Genomic DNA, 21180 nt, shown 5'->3' with positions numbered 1-21180 from the left:
TCGAACTATTTTATAAAATATCCAATAATGTTTTTCGCGTTTCATCATAGAGTAAGTAAAATTCCATTGATTGTTAACTAAAGCTATAAATGTCAATCAAATCAGATCGTGTCCATTACTCACTCCCACCAAAAAACTTGTTATCTAACATTGTTATCAATCAACCAAATGGATAATTGCTTATTTATTGATCTGTAATTTCAGTTTTCCCCATAACTAGCTTATCTTTATTTCCACTTGTTCGGCATATTTTTGCTTTATAATGGCAATTAGATGAGTACAAAATTTAATGCGATCGATGGTCGCAAGACCACTTCCTCCTCGGACTTTCCTACAGTTGCTGTTTGTCCAGCCAGGCGTCCACGCCCTCCAGATTCTCGGCCAGCCAAACGATGTTATTCTTGACCGTCTCCAGGGCTCTCACTCGAGCAGCTGTGCCAGCTCCAGCTTCCGGATATTTGGCAAAGAACTGCTCCATCTCCTCCAGCTTGGTTTGGGTACTGAAGCGTGCCGTGATTGAGGGTATCAGGTTGCCCAAATACCGCTCGTTCAGACCAAAACGATCCACCAGCCGTTGCCAGTTCTCCCGGACATAATCCCAGACTAAGGGTTCACCCGCTGGATTGGCGGAGATATAGGTAAGGCAAGTGAAATAGTCCTGACCCCTCACGTAGTCCTCATTCCAGGCTAGATCAATGTATCGTTTTAAGATCCAGGGGAATTTCTATGGCAGCCAGACCATACATCAGCTTGGACTTCTCACTGGCATCAGTTTCGTTGACAAAGAGCTCCCAAACTGCATCCCACTCTTCCTGATCCCCAACAGACTGAATGCCATAGTAGTAGACAGTCTCACGCACATCAGCCTTTGGACGATCCTCCGGCTTTGCCAGCCATGTCTTAAACTGCTCTCCGGCTTCAGAAAGACATGATTCTAGACCCAAGGAACAAGCGGCACTCAAAGCGGTTACACGAAGGCGACTGGGGATAAGAAGATTATAAGCTTTCAAAAATCATTTGGATTATCGAAGTTCACTTACTTGTCCAAATGGTCCTCGCCAACGGTCCAGGTCAGTTTCGTGTAGATGGGCTCAATCAAGGCAGTGGCGTACTTCTTGTACTTGGCATAGCTGGTGGTATAGTACAGAGTTCTCTTCAAGGAAGTCAGACGGGAAGCAGCCACGCTCCAGGGAACATAATCAGCCTCCTTGTCCAAGTACCTGGTCAACTCAAAGGCCGTTTCATAGGGCAACTGAGTGGAATCGGCGAGGGCGAAGGCATCGTTGAGAAGGCAAGCCCGATCTCCAGCGCTGAAGGAACTTGGTTCAAGCACCAGTTGATTGGCCAGATTGTTCCAAAGTTCGGTATCGTAATTAACGCGGTAATAACCCACCTGCTCAGCGTTAAATTTAATCCACTGGACGGGAGCCTCAAGGGTTACAGTGACTGCCAAAAAATAAACAAAGATTCACAGATCAGCAATCTTCGCGAACCATGGGTCTGCATATAGATGACACCACTTACTTTCGCTCTGGCCATGATAAAACCATTGACGTTGCACCACCGACTGCGAACTGGTGGTGTATGTGATTGGGATCGACCACCGGTAGCTGTATAATGTATGTGCGAAATTCGCGATCAGATACCACATCCAGGTAATAAGTTCTGCTCACTCACTTGAATTCCGAGGGCTCGTGATCTTCGGCATAGTCGTTCGGATTGGACAAGAAGCGGTTCTGCGTCAATTTGTATTCCGTGTCGGAGACCTTCTCGATCGTGACCACCGGCAGACCCATCTACGTAGAAAAAAGAATAACCAAAAAAAAAGGTTGAAATATTCGCCAATTTCTTAAGTCTCCTAAGGGTTTACCTGCACTGTCCAGGTTAGCATAATGTCTGTGACATTGTAGCCCAGTTCCAGTTTGTCGATCTCAGCAAAGAAGTTACCCGTTTCTGCCGTGGAGTACTTGTACTCGTTCAGATAGTTGGTTACAGCCTGTCGGAAGGTGGTCTCTCCCAGGAAATCCTTCCAACATGCGGACAAGAGAGGAACCCTTTGAGTAGGTAATGGTGTCAAAGATCTCTGTGATCTGATCAGGATTCTCCACGGTCTGGATAATTGGGTGGGAGCCGAGGGTGCCGTCCAAAGTAAGCACGGCATGCAGGGTGCTCACAATGAATTGATCGCGCTGAAAAGGATTCAAGTTGAAAACTTTGTTGATTTAATCCTTGGGGTCACTTACCATTTGCCATTCTGGGTAGACGGCGTCCACGCCGAGATACTCTATGAAGCTAGCGAATCCTTCATTTAGCCAAAGATCGTTCCACCAGTTCATGGTTACTGAAAATTATTATAAATTAGTTATAAGTAAGTCATCTATTAGTCTTGTTAGTTCGAGTATTGGTCCTTTAAAAGTTCCCCACTAAGTGCAGACTAATGAAACTTAATACTTTTAATTCGTCTGATATTAAAGCCTTTAAAGATTAGTGATTAGTGATATTAAATATTTCTAATCCTTCCGATACTGAAATCTATTGGACTTCTTTCTAACACCCTGGGGAATATCCCCAATTCCTTAGAGCCGTAGCTAAACTCACCCAAGTTTCCAAACCACATGTGAGCGAAATTCGTGGGCAATTACGCTTGCAATGCGCTGTTTGTTGGTCGCGGAACTCGTCTCCGCTTCGTACAATAGCGAGGTTTCCCTGTAAGTGACCAATCCCCAGTGCTCCATGGCGCCGGAGACGAAGTCGGGAATGGCAGCCATATCAAGTTTCGGTAGCGGATAAGCAATTTGGAAGTAGTCGATGTAATACTCAATAACTCCTTTGCCAATATCCACGGCAAGATCCACTTTGTCCAGCTGCTCTGGAGTGGCATAGACGCTCATGGTGAATGTTTCTCCAATACCCTTGGTGTCAATGTCCACCTTCTTGGCTTTGAAGTCGGAGACAATGAAGCAGGCCAGGTAGGTGCTCATGGGAACACTCTTAGCAAAGGTAACCTCCTGGAAGGCTCCCTGATAGACAGACGACTCCTCGTTCATGTTAGACAAGGCATGGTAATCATCCCCAGAAGGATGTACCAGGGTTATGGTGAACGCGGCCTTCAATGCCGGTTCATCAAAGCAGGGAAAAGCCTGACGAGCATACGTGGGTTCAAACTTGGAGGTGGCAATCCACTTGCGGGTCTCATCCTCCTTTAAATACGACGAGCTGTACAGACCCACAATCTTGTTGGCCATGGATCCTTCGAACCCAATATGCAGAGACACTTCCCTGCCCTGGGTAAGAGGTTCACTCAACTGGAATATCAGGAACTCCCTGATGGGATCCAAAGTTATCTCCAGGATCTCTAAGGTATTACTGCCCGTGTTCATTATGGACACACTTGTGATGTTCAGGTTGAGGGAATGCAAGACGATCTTATCGGTGGCCTCCACAACTGTAATTGTGATGGTCTCCTGTCCACCGAATTCACCCGTCTCAATGTTTGGGGACAGATAGAGATCATAGTGGGTGGGTTTCAAATTGCCGGGTAATCGGTAATCAATCTTTTCTTCTGGCGCTTCAGTGGTTCCAGGAGAAGCAGTAGTTCCAGGAGAAGCAGTAGTTCCAGGAGAAGCAGTCGGATCTGTGGATGCAGTAGATCCAGGAGAAGCAGTGGGATCTGTAGTTTCAGTGCTTCCAGGAGCGGCAGTTGATCCTGTAGAGGCAGTGGGATCTGTGGCTCCAGGAGAGGTAGTGGAATCCGTAGATTCCGTGGATCCAGAAGAAGCTGTGCTTCCTGTCGATGCAGTACTTCCAGGATCGGATGTGGTATCTGAACTAGTACTTATTCCAGGATCTTCGGTACTCGGACTGTTGGTGCTGCCAGGACTCACAGTGCTCGTGGTCGTCGGAGCAGCCGTGCTCGTAAACCCCGCCTCCAGAAGATCTAACTTCTCCTGGGCATCGCGTAAATCATTCTGAAGACTCGACTTCTGTACGGCCAGGACAATTGTCGATACGGTGAAGGCCGTGAGCGCGAGGCTCAGGCCGATGGCTACCAACTTCGCGGTGACTATCATGGCCACGTTAATCCAACACGGGCGGAGTCCAAACCGAAACTAAGCGATCTCCAGGGCAAAATAGCGACAAGTTAGGTAGTTGAGGGAACCTCAAGTGGGCCCCTATATCTTAATTGGCTGGCTGCGTTTGCAGATTGCTAATCTAATCGCACGTCGATGAGCCGCTTCAACGGTATTAGCCAGAACATATGTATGAAATTCGAGTGCGAGTGCTAGTGCTAGTGCTAGTACGACTCCGGCTGACAATCGTTCGAATTTATAGACCCTGTCATGGCGCTGTGATTAAACTTAGAAATGCCAAAGATCTGGCGCGTTTTTCCTCGGCAAGTCGGAATTCCAAACTCACTGCTGAGCCCCGAGGAACTTCCAATGTCAAGGCCCATATGTGTGATCACTTATGTATCCCTCAGATATTCAAATGCTCAGGCTTACGAAGACCAATTGAGCAAATTTTTTACTACCTGCGATCGCCCTGTCCCTTTCTCATTTCTGTTTTACCCGGCGCTTAGATCCTAAAAAACCCTTTTCCGGTGCTCTCTCCAGCCAGACGAGACTTTCAACCTAATTAGAGAATCGGTATTTTCATTGTGTTAAAACCCAAACATCGAAATTTCCGCACACGTTTTCGTAACGCCTGGAACTGAAGTATTACTTATAATGACTTTGGCTTTGTTAAATGCTAGATGGAATAGGGAAGTTCCCCATAAAAAATATGTATTTCCTAATTATTGTATTGATTTACACTACTTGTTGGTAATAAAAGTTTTGTTTTGTGTTTTTGTAGATTTATTAATGGCACGCTCTGCTTTTATTAATCACATTATCTTTATTAAGTGCTGACGAGGTATCACTTTTTTACAGTTTGTATTCAGGGTCTAGCTTTTCTTTTCATTTATTATCTATCTATCTATCAGAGATTGAAAATTTATGACTTTTGCCTCTTATCTGCAATCACACTTATATAGCCGTAGCCTATCTCATTATTGTATTCTTAATTTGATGACTCATTTTAAAGATTGGTGGCTATAGCTATTGACTGAATCTCAATAAATATTCTCTCCAAATTGTGTTTAACATCATTTGCATTGATCCTGGGTATTAACTTTTACGGAATATAGAAACAATGCCGGCTCTTCCCGCCGGCTCACCACAAAGCGCAATTAATTTCCCAGATTATATTTACTGTCGGTCATATGTTTTGTTATATAATTGGCTTGGCCAGTCCAAAACCCAAACAAACCCGAATTAGTGTTGTTGTTGTGCAGTGGGAATCCGGGAAAATCCGGACGTGTTGAATGGAAACGGCAGGGTTTCATTCATGAAGCACGTCGGACGTCTACCTGCCTAAGCGTGGGAAAGTTGCTTGCACAGCAAGAAAAAAGGATCCTCCGCCGCAGGACGAGAGCAGGTAGTCATCGAGGAAATTGGGCTGCTCCGCAATTGCGTCGCGGGCTGTCAGTGGGTTTTTGTATGTGCCCGTTGCTGGGAGTTCCTACCCCCTGCCCATGCAAAATTTCCAAGTGGAAAACGACAAATTTCCGGTTTTTTGATCAGGCCCGAATTTCCCACGGGCCGGCCCCAGGAGGGCGCCCGGATTTCGAAATGGGCAGGCTATATAATTGTGCTGCCCAGCATCTTCATCATTCAGTCGAGTCAACGACATCGCAGAGATAACATCTTATAATACAATTTACAAGACTATCCAGACATCATGCTCTTTGCAATCGTTTCATTTCTGGGTGTTACAAGCACTTTGGCGGCAGTCTTAGACCCCATAAACTACTACCAGTACACCCAGTACCAGGCTCCAATTTCCTGGGAAGATATAACAGCAAAGGGTCTGAAGCAAGCTCTTGACAGTTGCCAGCAGAGTTTCCAATGGCAGCGGTGGAATTGCCCTAGCCAGGATTTTGTCCAGAGGAACTCAAAGCCGGAGTTGTCTTCCCCAAATCGAGAGGATGTCTATGTGTCTGCCATTTCCATGGCAGCAATAGTACATACCTTGACAAAGGATTGTGCCAATGGCATCATCGCAGGGTGTGGATGCACTGATAATGCCCTAAACGTTCCCTGTGCTCATGAGCCAGCAAAGGCGTTGGAACAGTACGAGAAGCATTTTGGATCAGGATCAGAAGCCACGGGTCACAATCGGCGGGTTGTAGGAGCTCTTCTAGAAAAATCACTAGAGCAGGAGTGCCGATGCAAGCAACCAGGACCTGTGCATGGAAAATGCCAAGAGGAGGAGTGCGTGGCTGTCCTAAAGCCATTCGAAATCATTGCCCAGGATCTTCTGCAAATGTACGACGATGCCATTCAACTAGATAGTGGCAGTAGCAATCTGAAGATAATGTGGCAAAACATCCCATTGGACTCCCTGGTTTTCATGCAGGATTCACCGAACTACTGTGAGCCCAATGCTAGTGGACTGTGGAAGGGAACTCGTGGTCGCCAGTGTTCCAAAGATGGCAGTGGATCTCTAGAGGAACGCCTCTCCTGCCAGCAATTGTGCCGTGTGTGTGGATATCGTGTGAGATCCCAGCATGTGCGATCCGAGAGGAGGTGCAACTGCAAACTGGTCTGGGGATTCCGACTCCAGTGCGATGTGTGCGTCCAGCTGGAAAAGCAGTACTCCTGCTACTAAAGGGATGTTACGCAGATATTGGGGCGCTGGTCGAGCCCCAAGACTAAACTTTATTAAATACTTAAGTTAATTTATTTGTTTCCACCGCTAATTTATTGCCACAACAAAGGCTATCAATAAATACGTAAATTAAAATATACTATAAAATTCTGCAATCACTTTTCTTTGAGCTTAAGGGGGCTTGGTAATTTATGAAGTCTAGAGAACCATCACTATCACTTTCCGCAGGTGTTAATGCTTAAAAGTAATTTAAGGCCAAAGAAGTATTTGGTCTCTCAATCAGACAACAATAATGACTAAGACCTATAATTTTGGAAGTTACCATCTGACTTTTCAACCTTTCCCAGATAATTTATCAGAACAGTAAATCAACCCGATTTGTGTATATGTTTATTTCGAAGCACTAAAACCAAAACTTATAGCAATTTGAGACTGATCTAGCTGATCCAGGTGGTCGGTTTGCCCTCGACCCGGTAGCCATTATAGGCGGCAGCCGCCGAGGAGGCAGCCGCGGCCAACTCTGACCTCCGACTTGGTTCGCCGGCCCAGTAAGAGGGCACCTCATAGCTTTGGACCATCTTGTTGCCATTCTTGATGGCCGAGATAATAAGCAGGAAGATGGCCAGCTTGCCAACCAGAATGGATTTGACCAGCAGCAACTTCAGCTTGGTGACCAGAAATGGAACAATCGCAGATTGGATGAGGAAGGGGAGGATGAAGAGTGGTAAGACTTTGGTGATCATGTCGTACTTCTTTCCGCGACCTAGAAAGATTTAATATTTCGATTTAATTAAATTCAATTTCTTAAGTTTGTAGAGATGTAGAAACTTACCTTCTTCACTATTATCTAAGGTTAGCCATCGAGCTCCGATGATCTCCTTGAGATTCTCGCCATCCAGCTTCACATGCACAATGTCGTTACTCATGTCCAGGCTGACATTAAGTCCAGGACCTACATGATACCGCTGTATGCTCTCATTTTCCTGGTAAGGATCAGGCTGATCCGTTTCAGATTCCACATCCTCACGCCGCTTGTTGCGATCCTTGCGCTTGCGTTTGCGTCGCTTTTTTCCAGCTAAAGATTCGCTGTCATCGTAATTGGGTGACTCTGTTTGGGTTTCCATTAGAGCTTCGGCCTGGGCATCTTGTCGGATTACCTGGGCCAGTGTATCCCTAGGGTCCAGCTGTTCGGGATCCACTGGTTCGGGTGCCTCATTCGCATTTTCTGACACTTGGGGAGCACTCACCCGATCCCGTAGTCGTTTTTTGTACTCATTCGTTGTTTTATTGCCCAAGTAGGTGCTCTTGTAGTTCTTGTAGATGCCCATGAAGATGTGCGAGTTCTTGCGCAGCGCCTGCTTGTCCTCCGGCTCATAGCTACTGGCTAATCCTCGTGCCGCGTCTTGACTGGCGGTGGATGTTTCCTGAATATCTCCACCCTCACCATTACTATCCTGGCCAAAAGCCAGAGATATGCAGAGCAGGCTCAGTAAAAGGAATCTCACCAAGTCACTCATCTCTGTTGCATGTCAGTTGGAAACTTTAGATCTGAGTAAATGAATTTGCGTGTTACTGCTGCAATGACCAGCCGCAAAATGTGGCACGAACGGCTGTGGCCAAGCGTTTTATCAACTCCGAAGAAAGCTGAAGAAAAGCAGCAGAGTAGCGGCAGTAAAGCCAGAGCTAGCTGCATTCTGAGGCTGGAATTGGCATTGGAATTGAGCACAGAGACAACTGAAAGAGTTGCGCGAAGTTGCCGCTGCATCAGCAACCTGTTGCAACTTGCAATGTTGCGGGTTGCCGATGCTAGAACACGATTCTTGTGCTGGATCCTCTTCAATTAAATTGCCAGTCAACCAACTCGATGTCTGTGTTAGAAGCAACAAATCAACAACAACATCCGAAAAAAAAGAAATATCTGGAGTAGGCCTGCAATTTCTTAGTGATCTCGCTCATTGATTTCTTTTAGCTTTAATTGCCCCCGGGACCCCGCGGCATTGGCCATAAATAACGTTGGCTCTCTAAGTAGCCTGCTAACGGTTCCCGATTCCATTCTTTACCCCACATCATCGTTGCCAGACGCCTCCAATTAACGCTTGACGGCCATCGCATGGGAAAGTTGTTGACAAAACTGGCGCAGGCGGCAGGCAGATCGCTCTCAAAATCCAGAGTAGAAAGTAAATTCTATCCATTGGATTGACCGACCGTTGCGAAAAATCCGCTTTACCGATTTGGTCACCTAATTTACTTTCACACAATTAGCGAAAAACAAATACTCCAATTCGCCATAGGGAAATCTTTATGCGGATCGATTGCGGTAGCTATGGTTTTATTTCCACCCATAACATGAACTTCGCAATGTGGTAGCCGTGTTTTATTTCCACAATATCACGATTCGATAACATCTACCACACACTACAAAGGTAATCTAATCTTTTGCCAAGCATCGATTAATCCATTTGGAATGATAGTCTGAAATATGACAAACAAAGTTCAGAAGGAATAGTTTACTCGCTGACTCATAAACAGACACTAAATTTCTAAGAATAATTTCTATGATTACTAAAGAGATTCAAATTAAAATCAACCATTTGATCCTCCTTGATTAAATTAACTTTTTATATAACTTAAAGTATAAATTATTTATATAATTAAAATATTTAATATGTAAGTTATTCAAGAAAAAGTACTTTTAAACTTTTGCATAAATTACAATAAACTCACAGACTTGCATTTCCATATTACTTTCCGTTAATGAAAGTGAATTGCAATGCCGAGGGCGTGGAATGCTATTCATCAATGAATTTCCGTTACTCAGCCAATGGCTAAAACATAGTTGCCGTTTTTAACTACCAACCATTGATTATAAATTAAAATGCAGTACCTGATTGTTAATTAGCTGATAAATCATTATCGGCCAGCGACGAAAAATGAAAGCGAATCGAACGAAGAGACTTGGGTGCTGCCCTCAATATAGACACGCGTCGTGAAAGAATGCCCATGTCCAAGTTCCATGTCCAAGTTCCTATGCAGCACACCCCCAAATGCGTTGGGCCCGAAAAAGGGCCCTCAGAGGTAGTGAAAATAATGAAAAACTGCATGCATATTCAAAGAAGTGCACAGCAAATAATCGGAAAAAGTTAAACACATCAATAATAAACCTGAACCAGACGTATTCCAGTTAGAAGTCATTTTTAGTTTCAGAAATAATATACAAAGAAAATTATAACCTAACATTTTTCAATCCAAAAAATCATGTTGTACTAAATGAAATTTTGTTAATTTAATATTGGTAAATATTATTAAAAAAAATAATTCGCATATTTTAAACAAATTTTATTTCATATTTCCTACATTTAAGCAAAGACTCTATAAAAGCTCTTTTTTTTCTCAGTGCATTGTCATCTATAAGCCGTCGGGGGCAGTCTCATTACAGCCTGAACCGTATGGCGGCGGCACGATTTGCTTGTTTTGGCGCACGTTCGTGCTACGCTGCGGCTGCGCGATGTCCGGCTGCCGAATTTCAAGTAGCCGCCCAGTGTGCCGGCCCAGACCCTCGTCGATAAAAGCCAATGTCAATGTGAGCCCTCCATTCAATTGTTAGCCAGTGCCAGAGTCGAGCACAGTGCAGTGTCAAACGGATTACCAGATACTCATCCTCAAGGAATCAACGATCATCGAAACCTAAAATCGAAATGGCCGCCAACCAAAAGATTGTCTTTGCTCTCGTTTGCCTGTTCTTGGCTTGTGATTTGGTATTGGGTCAGCAGCAGGCGGCCAACAGCTCGGATGCGGAAACGGATGTGGAGGGTTAGTTTTTTATATATATTAAAAACATTTGTTAAAATTTTCAAAAAAGTTCTTAAAAAAAAAAAAAAGTAAAGCGATTTTTGAATTGTGAAAATATACCTTTGCTCCAGCTTGTGCTGAATCAAAGATTTAAACTATATTTTTAGTTTATAAATCAAAATAGATCTGTTATTAGAAAATAATTATTTTACCTTCCTTCCAGAAAGCCGTACTTTTGGCCATCATTTCCTGCGGCGCATCAGCTTCGCCTTGGTGCCCGGTGCCTTCGTCGTGGGCGTGATCACCACCCTGCTGGCGGCCTTGACCGTGGTCTCCATCAAGGGATTGGGTGTTGGTGTCATCCTGCTGGTGCTGGCCATCGGTCAGATGTTATCCCGTGCCCTTCCAGTCCAGGCAGCTGCTGCCTATGCCGCCGCTCCCGTTCCTGTCCAGGCCCCAGTGCCCGTGGTCTACTCCCACTCGCACACCCAGCAGCCCGTCTGGTTGGAGAAGGAGTGGTGAAGGGGATATTAAGGTTATGACCAGGATTCAGAATAACGGCGAGCTGGTAGCAGGCCAGGATTCACGTATACCTCAGCCTCAGCGAGCATGCAACCAAATAATAATTTAAGTCTAGTTTAAATTATTTATTTAACTTATTTATTTATTACAAGTCAAGGATGGCAAAAGCATACAGCAGAGAATTTTTGTTAATGGAAAATAATGAAGATTAGTCTGCTGAATGAGGATAATTATAAATTTATTCATATTTGTTAGGAACATTTGAGTAATGAAAGAAGTTTCAGCAAGAAAATGTCTGTTATGAGGAGTGTTCTACAGAAAAAAAAGATAAATATGATTTTAGTAACAATAAAAAGCATTGAAAATTGAACACAAGAAGACTATTAGTTTATTCTAGTTTCCTTTTTTTGTTTATCTTTTCAAAATTACAATCAGCTCTTTAAATAACAAATCAATAATCGAAATTTCCTGCTGACAGCGGCCATGGATTTGATTTGATTGCGTATATTTTTTCAGCTGAAATGAAAAGTGAAATTTCTATCTCATTATGAATTCGACGGAGGGCGTTCGTGATTTACGGTTCTTTTAACTGCTCTTCCGCAGTGCCACACGTATAGAAAGTCAAATGATACTCCCCAAGTTCCAAAATAATCGAAATGGGTCACAGTTAGTTGAAACATCAAAAGCAATAATTGTATGGGGGCCACGGATTTCTCCTTGTCTATATTGATACCTCATTATGGTTAGAGACTAATTAATTAACTCTCACTTGATCCATCGTCACTTAATTTAAAGCGTATCGATTTTCTAGAGATCTAGCCGCTCAATCATCTCGAATCCGGCTTTAATTGTTCCACTTTGTGGCAATTTTTACAATTTTGCACGCTGTCTACAAAGTAACGAGTCTAATGGGTACACTTGCAGATAAATATGATTTAATATGAATGGGAGACTATATTATATATTATCATATTATTATATTATCATCACCTATTATTATTATGCATATTATTTGAAAGAGGAAACTTTAATTTCCCATCTTATAAAATTTATCATTTAAAATTCCTTCATGGCTATTAAGCAGTATATCACTTTTAAGGATGATGCTCCATAAATATAAATGCCTAGTTTTTACTAAGTTATTCTCTTCTAATATGAGGTGAGAAAATGCTCTGTGTTCCAGCAACACCTGGGCGTCTTACTTTTACTTGCAGACGCACTGGTGACATAGTTTATGCGACTGAAATACGAGCTGAGTGCGCTAGAAAAGAACTGATTCTGGCAAAGATTAGAGTCATCGCAGCTGGCTAGCCAGAATTTTGGATGTAAACAATCGAATGTATCGGCCATAAGTCAGGCAAGTGGGGCAAGTAGCTAGTAGCAAGTGGCAAGTGGCGAGATGTTAGTAAGAGCAACTGCCGCCTGACCCGTTAAACTAAATCTAAGAGCCAGCCAAGCGTTGGCGATCGCAAACCAGTTGGCCCGGCCTAAGGAAAGTAGTGAGCAAGAATTGGCATTTGGCGGCGAGACAATCGGGCTAGGATGGCAGCTGCTCTTGGCCAAGTTGTGCATTCAGTTTTCCACTGTCACTGCTGCGGTGCAGTTGTGTTGTAAAAGGCAGAAAAGAAAATATATATAAATATAGAAAATGCAAGCAAACTCGGCAAGATCCTTATCCTGGCACGTCCTGCTTGGACTTTGTCTGTGTCTCATTTTGATTTGCCATTCATCACTTGGCCAAGACTATGTGACTCCTAGCGAAGACTTGAACCCGACCACAGGTCGCAGTCAGACGCCGAATAGTGTGTCATACTTTAGGGCGTCGATTCCCATGCGAATCTATGAGTGCCTGCGAGAACGCACCATGCTGCACTGTACGAAATTGTATGTGCTCCAGAAAATGGAGGAACGCCGTCAGATGCCCAACAGTGGCAACCTGACCAGAGACTTTGTGGATCAGTTCTTTGGTGAGGAGACCCAAATGGGCAGTCTGGTGGGCAAGAAGTATCAGAAGATGTCCGAGAAGGAACTCAATCAGCGACTGGTGGTCAACTTTCAGCGATTCTTTAAGCACCGTGACATCAAGCTGAACTTCCTATCCGGGATGATGTTGCAGATCGTGCCCAGCAAGGACAACAAACTGAAGTTTTCGCTGAAGAAGGGTAGGTTTTTCGTTTAATTTAATGGGCATATATTTGTAATATTTTTCTAAAAACTGAAGTCACCTTGGAAATCTTTTTTAATTATAGTAAAATTTAAAAATCTTTTACTTACGATTATTCTTTAGAAAGAAGTAAGACACTATTGTTTGACCTTTCCATATATTAATATAAAAGAATGAGCATGATCATACATTAGGGGCACATTAATATTCATTCACTTGATTTCTATGCAAACCTATTAATTTACTTTCACACATTTCGATAATACTACATATAATGATGCTTTTCATATAACAAGTTTGGCTACTTTGATATTGAGCGTGGCTTTAATTATCTTCAAATATTCGGCGCATGCATTTAATAATTTATTGCGGGAATTTTGATTAAAGTAATATTGAAAAGGTATAAAGGGCAGCTAGTTACTAGTCTTCAAATAGATGCATTTTTAATAAATTTGTTCACTTTTTAATTCTCTTTTAAAGATCTCAAAGCTGTATACTGTAAGAACGTCTCATCGAAATATTCACAATTTAACATGGCCTTCTTATATTTTTTTAAATCTTTAAAATAACTTCCATTATTGATAGCCTTGAGATCATAACTACTATATCACTTATAGCTCCCAAATCCCGAATGGGACGTTCCCGAAGACGTGAAACGGAGGAGATGGAGCTGAACCTGATGAATCTTCCGTCCATTAGTGGAGGTGGTGCCAATAGTGGCAGTGTAGAGAACTACGAACCGGAAGCGGAGGGTGACTCCAAGCAACAAGGTGCCTTGGGTGGTGGAGGTGGCGTGGCAGGTGGAGATGGCGGCGGCGGAGGAATCCTTGGTAAGCGCAAGAAGAAGAACTCATACAAGGTCACCATGATGCAGGTGGCAGTGCCTATGTTGATTTTCCCAGTCGTCTTGCTGGGCAGCCTGCTGCCCTTCATCCTGCCGGCCCTCAAGATGGCCACCATCTTGTCGCTGGTGATGAACAATGGCGCCTTTATGGCCGCTCTACTGTACGCCGCCCGAACTCAGTTCAACACTCACGAGGAGCAGCATATCAGCTACAGTTAGCTCTCTCGCTAATATCCCTCCTCTGTCCATTTTTCCAATAAAAACTGTCTCCCATGTCATGGTTTTATTTTTCCTAAATCTATGGAACTTTCTTTTTTAAACGAGGTATTTTAAATTAGAAATGCAGTTTTAGCTAAGAATATTTTAAAAATTATTTAGGGCATTGTTATTGAGTTAGTGATTTTTTTACTGATTTTAATACTAAGAGGCCCTACAAGGTTGGAACATATATATAAAAAAGTAATAAGGTATAAGAGTTAATGACCGTTAATAAACATTTTAGTTTATTGCTAGCTTAAAAATAATTACTACAGTAAAGCGATCTTTAAGTTTTGATGGGTTAATGGCACATAATAAATTTTGAAAGCGATAGTTTATCAAGTTTTTAAGAGCTCAAATACAGTATTCATACAGAGATCAGGATGTATATTGCGTTTAAAAGTCTCAATTTATTGATCATGAAATCACCACTATTGTGGGTTGTGATGTTTATATATTGCCCTAGGTAAGTATCATCGAAAATATTATATTTGTATTTTTATTAACCATTAAAAATAAAGTTAGGTAAAGCCACAACAATTATTATTATCCACTTTAAAAACCTATTAAAATAAAAGTCTAAAGAACCATAAGAAAGGTTTAGCATCAGACAAAATAATAAATGCATTTCGATTTAGTTTTTTTTTAGTTTTTTTTAAAATTTTTGTTTTAATTTTCAACAATAGTTGGATTGAAATGTACAGTTTTAGACCTACATAACTAACACAATGTACACACACATAAAAGTCGATGCTTAAAATAGATCTTAGCAGGTACGCTTAATTCTAGAACCTCTTGCGTAAATATACATTTATTAATATAAAAATAGAGATAAAGATAGAGATAGGGAGAGGGTGGCAAATGTGTTCATTATCCCCGAACGACAAGTGCGAGAAAGGGGTTGTGTAGAGCATTAATAAGGTGCACACTTTTCGTTTTTTTGTTTAACACTCTGTTGCTGGGAACGAGTTGCTTTGACTAATCTCGAATAGTTTTCATTTGTTTTGTTGTTTTTGGAATTGAAGCCATTGATATATAAGATATCCTTGCTGCCATCTGATCAGGTCTCACGGTCGTTATCCCCCCTATGTCTTTTATGTTTTTGTTTTTTTTCTTTTCTAGTTTTTGTTTAACAGCCACCACTTAAATGCGCAGGCAGTATGGAGGATAGGCAATTAATATAATTAAATACTGCAGACCCGATGTGGCAGCAAGAAGTGTGTTCGTTTGGATGAACTTCCACTGACCCCCACTCTCTAATCCAGCTTGCACTCGGACTCCTTGTTCACCACGTTGGCTCCCTTGCGGTCCTCCTCGCTGATGTCTTTGTCGTCCCATCCCCAGATGGCGTGCTCCTCTTTCTCGTGATCCAGATGGGCCACCAGTTCGCTAGTTGGGATGGGACTGTTGTTGTTGGCATCCAGCAGGGCGGCAATGTGGGAGCCATCGCCAGTGCGGAGGACTCGCTTGTAGACCATCTCCTGGGACACGAACTTCAGGTCATAGGCTTGTCCTGTGGGAAGGAAAAATTTAATATTTAGTTACAAATTAAGGGACATTGACAAAAGGAGTTGCTTGCTGATTTTACTTACCAATCTTAGCCATCACATCGATAAAGGCCGTCGTCCAGTTGAAGCTGTAGGTTCCCAACTCAGCTGCTTTGTAGTCCCAGGGGAAGACGTGGTGGTAGTTGTGCCATCCCTCACCAATGGTCAGAGTGGACACCACTTTGTTGTTCATGGCACTCACGTTGACATCGTAGGGCTTCATGCCGTAGAAATGGGCGGCGCTGTTCACCAACCAGGTGAAGTGGAGCGACAGGCAAAAACGGAGCATGGAGCAGGTGAAGAAGCAAACGCGCAGAGAGCTGCCCATAACATAGTAGGGGAAGATCATGGGGAGGGCGAAGCAGCAGATGGGCATTACAACAAAGTACATTCTGTAAAAAAAGTCAATTAATACATTTTAATAAAGAAATATAGGCAAAAGTTAAAACAATTTGAGGGAAGAAGAGTCTATCATTTAGAACTGTATATATATTGCCTACTTTTAGGCATCAAAATTATTTATTCAAGATAAATTCCTTTGGGAAACTTCAACCTTCTGGAATTTGCTGCTTTAAGTTGAGAACTGTTTATCACTCCTGATACTCACTTCTTCTGGAACATAACAACGGGATCCTGCTCAATGTCCTCCATGGAGATCTGTTTTCCCTTGCTGGTCACATCGGGGTGCTTCTTGCACATCAACCATCCCATGTGGGCGAAGAAGAAGCCACGACGGGAGTTGTGGGGATCGGCGTGTGTGTCGGTGAACTTGTGGTGCACACGATGGTCACGGGTCCACTCCCAAATGCTGTTCTGGAAGGCCAGCGATTGGCACAGCATGAGGAAGATACGCAGGGGCAGCTTAGCCTTGTAGGCCTTGTGCGACCACAGACGATGGACTCCGGCAGTGATTCCCAATCCTCCCAAGAACATGGTGACATAAACTGAAAAACAAAATAAGTTACAATGTAAATAAAGTGACTAAGAGGCTCAGAGATTAGAAAACTCACCAGGCAAGAGCTCCAAGTAGGCGTTCTCGGCGAATACCAGGTACAGACCGTACAGAGCCATCGAATGGAGGATGATGAAGAGTCCAACGTTACGCCACACGATCTCCAGTTCGTAGGGCTTGTTTTCCGGCGTTTTCGTCTCTGTCTTCTTGGCGACCTTCTGGCTGGGCGTGGCTGCTGGAGCGGCAGAAGCGGCGGGTGTGGAAGCCATCTTGTTGTTATTACCATCGGCAATTGCCGTCTCGGCCAATATAAAAGTACTGCCTATTATGTTGGGCGACATCTGCAAATGTTACCGGAAATATATATATATATGTTTAGCAATTAGTTAACCAATTGGTATTCAAAAGTTTTCTTCCTGATTTATGGCCTGTCGTACGGTATGCCTTTGTCGTCTAGATTATGTGGAGCCCACAGAGATGCAAATCAATCAGTGGATACTGTGTACTGGGTGCTCCTCTATGACAGTGCTTTTCCCTCATTCATATGCAGGACAGGCTACTACGACTCTATGGCACTATGGCTTCTCCATATGGAAGGCATCACTACCCAGCTGCACGACTAATTATGGACCACAATTGAGGTGAGTGCCGAGCGGCGACCTTCGCCAGTTGGCAGGCCAGCTTCAATGATACTCAAAACTGATACAAAGATAGCAAGCCGGAAGCGCAAAATGAGAATTCCGAATAAAACGAAATCCGAAACCCAAGCCAAGCCAAGAAATCAAAGCAACAAAATCCCCGCAGAAAACAAAAAACAATCAATAATTTTTGTTTTATGTTGTACACGACCAATGAAATATTTGCATATCTATTCTTTACAAGCCCAGGCGAGTCTATCAAAATGTTTGGCAGCTTTTGAAAACCAGAAAAGGTTGTTCAAGAACCCTAAAACTTGTAGCCTAAAAATAAAGCAAATTATTAATGAAAAATTCTTGGAATCTGAACTTTGTTGATCATGACGAAATTATTCGTTAAAGGCTTGAAATCAAAATGGAAAGTCTAATGGAAAATGGTGGAAAATTCTTAGACATCAGCCTATTGCTAAAAGGTTGAACAAAGTCATTGGCGATTTAGGTAGACCATTGCGAATTTGAATAACTTTGTTAATTATGCAGAGCTGAATTAATTCATGAGCATGGGGCTAGGTCAGAAAGTTCAGTGCGACACATTGCGTATACGCCTAGAGGGTCCATTTAATGGCACCACAAACAATGCACTTTGAAGCCATGCAATTTATGTGTTTCTGTCTATAGGATAATTGACGCTTGTACTGGTGCCGTGCTGTGGCATCGTCACCCGAAGTTGGCAATAAAAATAAGTTGGCCAAATGGCTGATCTTCAACTCTCTAGAATAGATATATCAGACAACCGGTTGACCTCAAAGTGGTTGCATGTCTCGTATTGATTCAAAACAAAAGTATTCTTACTGGCTGGCTTTGTGCATAGATTTGAAGGCATTAACTGGCTGCGGTTCAATGTCAAGTCGTGTGTTTTGAATATTATTCGCCTGCTTAATTCAGGCTTTCGTACTAGGGTGGCCTTTGGCCCTGGACGATATGTAAACCATTGGAAATTAGAGCTACTATTAGGTGGCAATTCGTTATCAGGTATCCGGGAATGTAATTGAATAAACGATACAACTTAATATCATGCAGGTGCCACGCGTTGTCTGAATTAAACTAGTTTTGGCGCGGGTCTTCTTCTTTTAGATTGAAGATCCAATACTTGGATGAGTATTCATCCTTACCGGAATATTAGCATAGTTAAGTAACCAAGATAAATTTATGTATAGAACTGCTTTTGTTTCGAGTTCTCCGCCGCCGAATCAAGGTTGGTGTTGCCAACGAGTTTTTATTCGAGGGGTTTTTGGGTTTTGGGTTTGGTTCTGGGTTTCTTTAACCGACCACGTCACTGATCGATCAGTCAGCGGAGTAATAAATATAATGCGAAAGCGTATAGTTATGGCACCTGACTCAAATCTAATGCGGGTTTTGTGATTGATACCACGGTAGGAGCTCTCCATTGATCGACTCGAGCAGCGCACGCAGTTGGCGTCGCTATTCGCATACCAAATATCGCTGGGATATGGGATGGAACCCAGAACCGAGAATCGAGAAACTGGGAACGTGACTTTGGTCTGGTCAGTACGATTCTCCGGCTTTCCATCTAAACAGATCCCCAAACGGACTTAATATGCTTATGGCCACATTATGCGTGGCATCCATACTCATTATAAATCTTACTTTGACGCATTCGCAATTAGCGAGTTCGGCTGAGAGCAAAGAGATTCGATTCGAAACTATGGATTTTCATTCATTTTTATTTAAGGCTAGCATAATTTTTTAGAATTATGAGGGTTACGTGAGGCGTCCCTAGCTACTATTTGGGGTGTTGCGTCAGACGCTCTATAAAAAATTCTTTTCATAATTATATTTTACTGCTCGATGGAATGCTATTTCCTAGAGGTGAATCACATGCTCGATTGGCCATTGAAGTGCGGTGGATCGATGTTGAAATTCGGCACAAAACTTTTACGATGGGCAATCGAAATTGCTTTTGCTTCCGGTTTGCCCTGGCTTCCGTAAAAGCCAAAGAAATACAGGTTCTTTGGTTTTTATAAAGCAAAGATTCCCATACATTTTTCTGGCTAACTCACACTTACCTTTAAGGATTTAGTTGGCAAACAAAAACGTTGAAATTCCAAGTAGAACACTCAAAATCCGCTGAGTCGGGGTTCGGTCTCACAAAAAACACAAAATCACTGTTTCCACACGAAGTTCGTTTCGAATCGCCTCGATAAGGACGATTCCTTGTTATTTTGTTAGTTTATTATAATATTTTCCGCTTTTTGAAGCCACTACACACGGCACGTCCACGAGGCGCGATGAATGCACGGCGTATGAGGGATCGGAGCAACTGGCAGTGCTTTTTAAGCGCCTAGTTCAAAGAATTCGCACAGAGGTACCGCGTTCGATCGTTAGACGCTGAGACTTTGAGACGCTGATCGAGTTGAGAGAGCAGGCGGATGGATACAGTGCCTCAAAAGTTAACCAACACCGAAATTTAAAGCCGTCTCTTTGCGGCTACGACGCTTCTGCCGCTGCTTCGGTTCTGGCGACGATCGCCTCGTATTGGATCGTTTCAGATCGTATTGGATCGGGGTCGCTTATGCTATATCTTATCCATGTATGCGTTACCATAATATTCGGCGCGTGGCTGTTAGGGAACTTCGTTTTCAGACTAGTCTGGCCAATCGGTTTGCAAAGAATATCCAGATCACTTGCACTTTTCACAGAAAATTAAATAATCTCTTTGGTAAATCCCCTGGCTAAACATATCTTTAAATAACCCCGGTCACGTACTACATGGAACCGCAAGATTTCGCCTAAATTGTTTTCTGTTTTTTTTTTTTTTTGGATCATCGCCGGTCAAGTGGTTTAAAATAAACTATCGGTCAAGTGTTAGCTGGTCACGTCGATCGGTGATTTCTTTTTGATTTTCTCATCTTTTTTTTGGGATTTGTACTGCCTGCTAATGAAGAGCTTGGGAAACATGTTTTCGAATTTCGAAACATTATATAACGTTCTTAATTCACTACGGATCTGGGCCATATATAATGCGATGTATGTCAGATGCCAAACGGTTAACCAGTTTGCCACCTCAACCTTGTCGCCATATGCATATTCAGATATATTTTGACGAACTGGTCACAGATTCTAATTGGTTTCTTCGGTTGTTTTCAGACATAGTATTTTCCTGCCGCATGGCCAACATTTAATTGTTGTTTAGTCCGTCTAAATATTTGGCTAGCCAACCCATGAAATGGGCCAATAATTGCCCGATTCTTTTGGTTGTTTTGTTTTTTTTTTGAAGAGGCAACAGGGCAAATAGCAATTACCGCATCGTGGGCCAAGAAAAAGAGGTCGAAAAAAATGCGTTTGTTGACAGTTTTCGCTTTGTTGCGGTTTCTGATAATTGCCGGGTTTTGACACCAACGCCCCAAAAAGTCTCAAATGAGCTGTGTCTAATTTTGTTTAGTGGCGGCCACTAAAATTGTTTGCCATTTGCCGGCACATATGGTGTCAAAAACCCCTCGGCGAACCGAAGGTTTTCTTGGCCACTAAGGTCAAATGTGATGCATCTTGCAGCCTGAAATTGCATAGTGGTTACACTCAGTGGGTTAAATAGCGCCGGGTTAACCGGTTTGCCATCACGTTTCCAGTGATTCCCAGCCCAGTTGGCCTGCAATCGCACTACTCTCAATAAACGAAAAAAATAAACAAACAAGCCACGATTTTATGGCTTTCGATTTCAATCAGCATAATTCCAGAGT

General features: G+C 42.9%; 6 protein-coding genes across 6 annotated transcripts; 3 read left to right on the top strand and 3 right to left on the bottom strand.

Moving 5' to 3' along the window:
- Nucleotides 1-145: 145 nt before the first annotated feature.
- On the bottom strand, nt 146-4092 carry LOC108116980 (glutamyl aminopeptidase). The gene is given in 10 exon segments (XM_017229142.2): nt 146-718; nt 720-981; nt 1041-1446; nt 1525-1610; nt 1678-1796; nt 1871-2026; nt 2028-2189; nt 2244-2341; nt 2599-2626; nt 2628-4092. Coding segments are annotated over 10 exon segments (3147 nt in total). The 5' UTR covers nt 4071-4092; the 3' UTR covers nt 146-331.
- Nucleotides 4093-5730: 1638 nt separating this feature from the next.
- On the top strand, nt 5731-6814 carry LOC108116834 (wnt inhibitor of Dorsal protein). The gene has a single exon (XM_017228886.2). It carries the CDS (start codon nt 5782-5784, stop codon nt 6709-6711), a length of 930 nt encoding a protein of 309 aa, XP_017084375.2. The 5' UTR covers nt 5731-5781; the 3' UTR covers nt 6712-6814.
- A 334-nt stretch (nt 6815-7148) lies between these two features.
- Nucleotides 7149-8285, bottom strand: LOC108116857. Its single transcript, XM_017228919.2, has 2 exons — nt 7544-8285; nt 7149-7474 (listed from the first exon to the last, which is right to left on the bottom strand). Exons 1-2 carry the CDS (start codon nt 8226-8228, stop codon nt 7149-7151), a joined length of 1011 nt encoding a protein of 336 aa, XP_017084408.2. The 5' UTR covers nt 8229-8285.
- Nucleotides 8286-10294: 2009 nt separating this feature from the next.
- On the top strand, nt 10295-11390 carry LOC108116835 (protein apnoia). The gene is made up of 2 exons (XM_017228887.2): nt 10295-10521; nt 10724-11390. Exons 1-2 carry the CDS (start codon nt 10407-10409, stop codon nt 11020-11022), a joined length of 414 nt encoding a protein of 137 aa, XP_017084376.1. The 5' UTR covers nt 10295-10406; the 3' UTR covers nt 11023-11390.
- Nucleotides 11391-12655: 1265 nt separating this feature from the next.
- Nucleotides 12656-14308, top strand: LOC108116855. The gene is made up of 2 exons (XM_017228910.2): nt 12656-13184; nt 13804-14308. Exons 1-2 carry the CDS (start codon nt 12671-12673, stop codon nt 14247-14249), a joined length of 960 nt encoding a protein of 319 aa, XP_017084399.1. The 5' UTR covers nt 12656-12670; the 3' UTR covers nt 14250-14308.
- Nucleotides 14309-14898: 590 nt separating this feature from the next.
- On the bottom strand, nt 14899-19864 carry LOC108116958 (acyl-CoA Delta12-desaturase). Its single transcript, XM_017229114.2, has 5 exons — nt 19510-19864; nt 16846-17128; nt 16443-16779; nt 15881-16227; nt 14899-15801 (listed from the first exon to the last, which is right to left on the bottom strand). Exons 2-5 carry the CDS (start codon nt 17126-17128, stop codon nt 15545-15547), a joined length of 1224 nt encoding a protein of 407 aa, XP_017084603.1. The 5' UTR covers nt 19510-19864; the 3' UTR covers nt 14899-15544.
- Nucleotides 19865-21180: the final 1316 nt, after the last annotated feature.

The sequence above is a fragment of the Drosophila eugracilis genome, unplaced genomic scaffold (genome assembly GCF_018153835.1).
Source record: "Drosophila eugracilis isolate 14026-0451.02 unplaced genomic scaffold, ASM1815383v1 contig_415, whole genome shotgun sequence".
Taxonomy (NCBI): domain Eukaryota; kingdom Metazoa; phylum Arthropoda; class Insecta; order Diptera; family Drosophilidae; genus Drosophila; species Drosophila eugracilis.
The sequence above is the reverse complement of the archived record's forward strand: the minus strand, read 5'-3'. Positions and strand labels throughout refer to the sequence as shown.